The 7,634-nt window shown below is 49.2% G+C and overlaps 1 protein-coding gene across 1 annotated transcript; it reads right to left on the bottom strand.

Moving 5' to 3' along the window:
• Positions 1-385: 385 nt before the first annotated feature.
• On the bottom strand, positions 386-1,747 carry SOX1 (SRY-box transcription factor 1). The gene has a single exon (XM_063127467.1). It carries the CDS (start codon positions 1,568-1,570, stop codon positions 386-388), a length of 1,185 nt encoding a protein of 394 aa, XP_062983537.1. The 5' UTR covers positions 1,571-1,747.
• Between the last annotated feature and the right edge of the window lie 5,887 nt (positions 1,748-7,634).

The following is a 7,634-nucleotide window of genomic DNA, read 5'->3' as shown; positions in this document are numbered from 1 at the left end:
GGTTCGTCTAAAACGCAACAACAACAGAAGGAAAATAATAATAATCCCCCACTAGTTTCAGAAACTAGTTCTTAGGGGTGAGGTGGGAAGGAGCGGGGTGGGGGGTAGGGAGAGTAGCATTACAGCAATCTGTTACCTTCTCTCTTCATTATTATCCTCAGTATTATGAATATTTGTTATTATAATTATAATTATTACAACGTCATCAAAACATTTCTCGCTCGCTCTATCTCCTTGTGGTTGTTCTGTACAAAAGGGAGGGTGGCGGGGCCCGGGACGGGGATGGCAAGGTGGGGAGCAGTGGCGGGAGGGGGGGGGCTCCAAGGAGAGCGGCCCCCTTTGGCCGCGGCGTCGGTCCGTCCGTCCGCCAGTCCGTCCGTCCGTCTCAGATGTGCGTCAAGGGCACGGTGCCGTTGACCCCCGTGCTGGCGCCCTGATAGTGCTGGGGCAAGGAGTGCAGGCGGCTCTGGGCAGCGGCTGCAGCCGCCGCCGCCGCCGCCGCCGCCGCCGGGTCCCCTCCTTCGCTGCCGGGCAAGTACATACTGATCATCTCGCGCAGGTCCCCGGGGCAAGGAGCCCGCGAGTGAGCCGAAGTGACGGGCGGGCTGACGCTCGGCTCGGATTTGACCAGCGAGCCCAGCGCGCCCAGCGCCCCCGACGACGCGGCCGCCGCCGCCGCTGCAGCCGCCGCGGCCGCGGCCGCCGAGTTCTGGTGGGGCTGCGCGCCGTAGGAGATGCCTCCGTAGGCCGACGGCGACGCGCTCATGTAGCCCTGCGAGTTGGAGATGGGGCTGTACTGGAGGGCGCCCATGTCGTAGCGGTGCATGGGCTGCGGGTTGTGCGGGTGCGGGTGGTGCGCGTGGGCGTGCGGGTGCGCCCCGCTGCCCGGGTGCTGGCTGTAGGCGAGCTGCGCCTCCTGCATCATCGCCGCCGCCGCGGCCGCCGCCGCCACCGAGCCCGGGTAGGCGCCGTTGGCCCAGCCGTTCATGTGCGGGTAGCCCCCGCCGCCGCTGCCCCCGCCGCCGCCGCCCGGGCCGCCACCGCCCGGGCTCTCTAGGCGCTGGCCCACGCCGCCGGGGCTGACTCCGACGCCCATGGCCACGGGAGGGCCGCCCCCGGGGCCGCCGGCGCCCAGCAGCCCGCCGGCCAGCGAGTACTTGTCCTTCTTGAGCAACGTCTTGGTCTTCCTCCTGGGCCGGTATTTATAATCCGGGTGCTCCTTCATGTGCAGCGCCCGCAGCCGCTTGGCCTCGTCGATGAAGGGGCGCTTCTCGGCCTCGGACATGACTTTCCACTCGGCGCCCAGGCGCTTGGAGATCTCCGAGTTGTGCATCTTGGGGTTCTCCTGGGCCATCTTCCGCCGCTGGCCTCGCGACCAAACCATGAAGGCGTTCATGGGCCTCTTGACCCGGTCTTGGTTGGCCTTCGGGCCCCCGCCGCCGCCACCTCCTCCGCCGCCACCTCCGCCGCCTCCGCCTCCTCCTCCGGCTCCGGTTTGGCCCGACAGGTTGGTGGCGACCTGGGCTCCGCCGGGAGAGTGCAAGTCCGTCTCCATCATCATGCTATACATTCGTGCAGCTTTCCAGGGGCCACCAGGCTCCACAAGGTCAAAACATAGAGCGACGGAGCTGTCGGCGCGCGTGGTGGAGAGGCGGCGGGAGAGGGGCGAAGGGACACCAACGGGCGGCGAGAACGAGTCCCTTCGGGAAACGGGAGGCGCTGACGAAAAGGCAACGAGAGAAGGCTTCACCACGGCGATCAAAGGCGAGGAGGGAGGAGGAAGCCCCGAACTGTGGCTGTTTCTCCCCCCTTTGAGTTCGAGGAAAGAGCGAAAGCCCGCGCGCGGGAATCTCCTCAGGCGGCAAAACTTTCTCCCTCAGCGGAGCGCCTTGGCGCGAGGTGAGCTGGATTCACAAGCGACTGAAACAGGTGCGCGGCGGAGGGCTGGGGATGGAAAGAGCAGGAGGCGGAGGAGGAGGAGGAGGAGGAGGGAGTCTTGCTGTTCCACTTCGGCGTCGAGACGGGAGGAAACGGCGTGTCCGGCTCTCGACGCCCGCTCTCCTTCGTTCGTTCTCCGCTTAGCACACGCGCGCTTCACACACACGCAGCCAGGACTCCCCTCCTTCTTCGCTGCTGCTGAAGTGATCTAATGTGCCCCCCCTCTCTGCTAACTTCCACAGGGAGAGGGAGGGAGGGAGAGAGAGAGTTGAGGGAGGGAGGGAGGGAGCGAGCGTGTGTGACTCGCATCCGCTGGTCCCGAGTGAACAGAGGGAAAGAGACAGGAAATCCCCCTCCCCCTCTTCCACCTCCGCCCCGCGTTAAAAAGATGTGGCGAGGGAGGGAGGGAGGGGAGAGAAGTAATTAAATGACGAGGGAGGGGGGAACCACCCCAGAGGGAGGGGTTGAGTGAGTGAGAAAGAAAATAGTAAGGACCAGAGGAGGAAGGAGGGGGGGGCGGCGGAGAGCGATGGGAGTTGGGGGGGGAGAGAAAAGAGTCTCCAGCCAGGCAGCAGAACTTGCACAGTAATTTGTTCTCCGTGGTTTCCCTCCTCGCCCGAGAGGAATCAGGGAAGGAGGAGCAGCCGAGAGACACAACCAGAGAAGCGCCCAGCAGCCATACACCGCGCACCGAACGGGGATTAAATGAGTTTGCCTCGGCCAATCGGAGCGCGCTGGCGGGGGAATATTTGCATGGCGTACTGAGGAGTGACGTCCGGAGGTGAGAAGTACAAACTATTATGGAACTGGCCGGGAAGGGCGGAGGGGGGGGGCGCCTTTGGGAGGGGCCGCGGAAGGGGCCACAACCACCTTTTAAAACAACGAGCAGCCGCAGCAGAAGCAGAAACAAAAACCACAACTGGATCTAAGGAAGCCTTAATCGTAATCAAATGCCTTAACGGCAACGCATTTCCGAGGGCGTCTGCCACAAAGAGTCACTTTTTGATTCGAACCAGTTCAGGCAGCATTCAATCCCCTTTCAACTTTTTAAAAAAGTTGTTTTAAATTTAAAACGCCCTTTCAGGCGGCTCTGGCGTCACAATCTTCTCGATCTTTTTCGGTGTGCTGTTAATCATTCATTAGGGGAGAATGGGTAGCTGGCACAAGTGAAGTGTTATCAGCAGTCATTTTGGGAAATAATCTGGTTTCCAAATGGCTGGAGTTTTAGCCAAATCTTTGAAAACTTCTTTTTCTGCTTCTTCCATCCCTTCCTGAAGTTTTCTGTGTTTTTTGTGCATCCTGCCAAGGAACATAATCCGCAAGTGCGTGCTGGCACACCCGTGGGTTTTTTGGGGGGTGGGTAAGGCAACGTTTTAATATGTTTTCAGGTTTACCTGTATATATGTGACACACACACTCACAGGTACACCAGAACCGAACTTTGAAACATTTGGGAGGAAGATCCATTGAAATCTATGGGACTTACTTGGAGTGGTATCGACAGTCTTGTGGTAGCTTTTACCAGATTTATTAAGGCACAAACTTTATATTCTTTTGAGCTTTTGCTGCAATAGATTAGCACCTCTCTGGAAATTGTCCCCAAATATATCTTTTAGGTTTGGGTGATTGTTTAAAATCTGATATGGCCAAAATTCGGTAGGCTGTAGTTTAAGCAGATTTTAAACTATATTATTATTATTATTATTATTATTATTATTATTATTATTATTATTATTATTATTATTATTATGCCTTTCCCCCAGTACTGGGATTCAAGGTGGTTACAAGCAGATCCTATACATACAGGCAGATCCTAAACATCTTGACTTGGAAGTAATTGGCCTTACTTCCAAGAAAGTGTGCCTAAGATAACAGGTTAAGCAAGCATAGGTTCTGTAATTTGTGTCAAATTGACAGTAATGAGAGTTACTTCTGTGTAATCATTTTTAGGACAGGGGTATTAAGGTGGTAACTATTAATGTCACTATACCTTCTGGATCTCTTTCAAACTGGTATAAGTCTTCAAGTAGGGGTTTAAAAATGGAAGATCATATCCTAACCTAACTCAATATTAAAAACAGAAGTATACCCTGTAGATTGCAACAGAATCTTGTAATATGTGTTTAAGATTAAAATCACTGTACACACAGTAATTAATGAGACTTGTACAAATTTTCACCAGTTCCCAGAGGGCTAGTCCCAAACACCAGGCCCCTAATTTACAGATAGTAGGCTAGATCCAGATTTAGTCATATTTAGAATGGATCCATTGAGCTCAATGAGACATAATTTAGTCATGACTAATTCAGTACCATTGATTCCAATAGGCTTGACTCTTTAGGACTAACCTAGTGACTAACCTGTCATAAGTGAGACTGTGTTTCTCCTGAGCTTAGAGATAAATTCCATTGGATAATTGGTCTTGCATTCAAGAAATGAGATCTGGAAATACATCTTCTACCCAGACTTAAGAGATCAGTTTACATTTCCGTCAAATCAGTTTGTTCTTTTGGAACCATATAATTTAGATTACTTTACAGTAGCCTTCTGAAAACAGATGCCTTCTAGATGTGGTGGATGACAATATAGGTGGCTGGGGGATGCTGGTAATTGTAGTCCAACACATGGGGGGCATCAGGTTGGGGAAGGCTGCCATAGAATGGATAGCCTTTAGGATTCCTCAGCAAGATCCTAAATATATATATGGAGCAACTAAAGAAACCAGTCTCTGCTCACATACCTGAAAATGTTTTCAAATGTGTTATTTCTTTACCACATGGTTTCTAAGAACTTCTGACACCCTCAATATAAATATCACTGTGTCATGGACCATATTTTAATTGGTAACTAAAATGTTTAAAAGATACTTTAATTGAATAGTGTCAGACTTTTCCTTTTGTATTCTGTTGCCATTTGACCCCACTGTTTTCAACTTTTCCTTTCTTTTCCTCTACACCCATCTATATATAAACCTGTCAACTGATTATCATAATTTAGATGATAAGTTAGAATGCTAGGTTACAGTTATTACTATTTAAGGACTCTGACTCATTTTTATTGTTGCTTTGCTGCCGCATGCTAACAGATATTTAGTGATACGCTGTTATTTACAAGCGTGTTTACAATGGCATTTAAATCAGTCACCATTATTTTGTATATCAGTAAAAGTATGATTTCTAATGAAAGCAGCAAATTGTAGTGCTGGGTCTTCTTCTTGCCACATAATAAACGTATCAGCAGCCAAAGGTAATAGAGCAACCCACCCACTTGACTCCTTTTCATGGAACCTTATGTTGCCTAATCCCATGGGTTGTCTGTCCAACCCATGAGGCTCCCATCCCTGCCCATTTCTGTCTATAGAACTTTTACAGTCGAAAGGCGTTCTCTTATCATGTCTGCATGTCCATCATATCACCTTCACTTCACATGACTGAACACTAAATAGGTAAAAGTGCATCTTAAAGCCTGGTCAGTTTACTGAGGCATCGGCTTTCCTGGGCAACAGCCTACTTCAGGGGTAGGCTACCTTATGCGCTCCAGATGTTTTGAACTACAACTCCCATGAGCCCCATCCAACATGGCCAATTGACAGGATTATTTATGAGAGCCTTCTGCATCAGATGCAAGAAGAGGACAACCCTCATTTTTCTATGTGTTGCCATGGGATTTTGGAACTTGTATGAGCAAAAAATGATACTCTGGTCACAGTAATAATCTGTAGTGACTGAAGAAATAATATGCAAGCATTCCACCCCTTTTATTAAACCCAGAAGGCTTCTTTCGTGTTCAGTCCTATTGCCTTTCTGGAAGGCTTCACGGTGTGTTGTATGTGTTGCCACAAGGAGGTTTTTAATAAAAATCAACAATTAAAAATATTTTCAAGTAGGCCAAAAACAGAACAATGAAATATACAGAAAGATGAACTAACAGTGTAGCCCACTCCCTGTTCTACAGTTAGTGGTAGACATTTAAAAGTTAGAGGTGTAATCAAGAACCCTAGCAATGAACTGGTTCAGAAACTGCAAAGCTGGGCAAGGGCAGTTAACATTAAGAGCTGAAGGTTTGTTTGTCTTAAAACAACCCCAAATCTCACAGAATAAGATGCGGCAGTTGCCACCAAAAGTGAAGCAGTGGAGATATCAGGCAGGCCTTCTTTGGGGATGATCTAATACAGATGCAGAGCCACCACAGAGAGGACTTCACTGGGTGCCAGCTGGAGGGGGGTGGGAGCCTCTTGTCTTATAACATTCAGAAGTTCATAGGAGAGAAAGCATTCCTCCAAAAATAGTTAAGGTACGGCCCAAAGCATTTCAAAGAGAACCAGATCAAATCAGCCTTCTAGAACCTAGAGGTCTCCAGATGTGTTGGACTACAGTTCCCATCACCCAGCCAGTATGCTGGGGATGATCGGGCATGGGGCTCAATATGTCTGGAGGCTGCCAGGTTCCAGAAGGCTGATGCATTCAAGGTGCCTCACTGTAAGTAGAACCAATGGGAAGGAGTGGGACTGGCCAGCACCCTCCACCTCAGTGGAGTTCCAGAGCCCTCTAGCAGATGCCAGTGCAGAGCGCACTGCAGTGCAGGGGGATGCATATACCAAGGTCTCAAGGTGGTAACTAAACTAAGAAGTTTAGCTATTTGGCACCGGGACTGACTTAAATGGGATGTGGAAGAGGCTCAAGACGTAGATTTTTTTTCCAGATAAATGTGATCAAGGTGGAGATGCCATTGCTCTACTCCCGCAACCTTAATTGTTTCGGGGAGGGGGGGCAGGGGGTAGAGTTTAAAGTGCTTTACATTAAATTAATAGTTAATTGAAGAGCAAAAAAACAGTTTCACTTTGGTAACAGATGGACACCGATTCCTTCTGATTCTTCAGGGTAATGCTGTTGCCTTTGTGCAATTGGTTTAGAGAATATTTAATAATTAGATGATAATGATAACAACAACTCAGAATTATTAAACCTAGTTATGTGGCAATTAATCTAGGGACCACTGAATTCCTGAATTGGACTGCACCAGTGTAGGCAATACTGAATTTGGACCAAATCTATCCACATATTCTTGGGAGTAAGTTCCATTCAATAACCTGGGATCTACCTCCAAATAAACATGCACAGGATCTAGCCGTTAGGTTTTAGGTACCAGCGTGTATCATTTTCCATTGACATCAGCAACCATATATATATTTCCTTTCTTGTAGCACTTTTGCGTAACACTTGATGAGCAAAGTGCTTCAAGCTCCTTATCTCATTTATCCTCACAATAGGCCTGTGAGATCGGCTGCAGCTTCCCCCATTTTACAGATCTGGAAACCGAGATCCATGTGTTCTTGACTGAGCAGGTTTTAAATGATCCCAGTCAAAATCCCAACAAGAAATAAGCTGGTAGGTTGCCCTGGCTTCATCTAAAGTGGTAATCCTATGGACATTTACTTGGGAAAATTCTATTAAACAAAGTGGGAACTTACGGCGGCCTAAATATATGTACGCAATCAGTTCAGTGATGCATGTAGCTTAGCGACGAAAGTTTAATATTGCATCTTTTGATGCAATATTTTACAAACTGAATTCGGCAATGATATAGAGGCCTGGCATATCTAGCTAAGTGAGAGGAACTCAGTTCTGTCTTTGGAATTATTTTAAACACACACCGTTTGGAGTAATGGGGCAAGGAACACCGCCCCCCTCCCCAGT

The sequence above is a fragment of the Elgaria multicarinata genome, chromosome 5, assembly GCF_023053635.1.
Source record: "Elgaria multicarinata webbii isolate HBS135686 ecotype San Diego chromosome 5, rElgMul1.1.pri, whole genome shotgun sequence".
Lineage (NCBI taxonomy): Eukaryota > Metazoa > Chordata > Lepidosauria > Squamata > Anguidae > Elgaria > Elgaria multicarinata.
The sequence above is the reverse complement of the archived record's forward strand: the minus strand, read 5'-3'. Positions and strand labels throughout refer to the sequence as shown.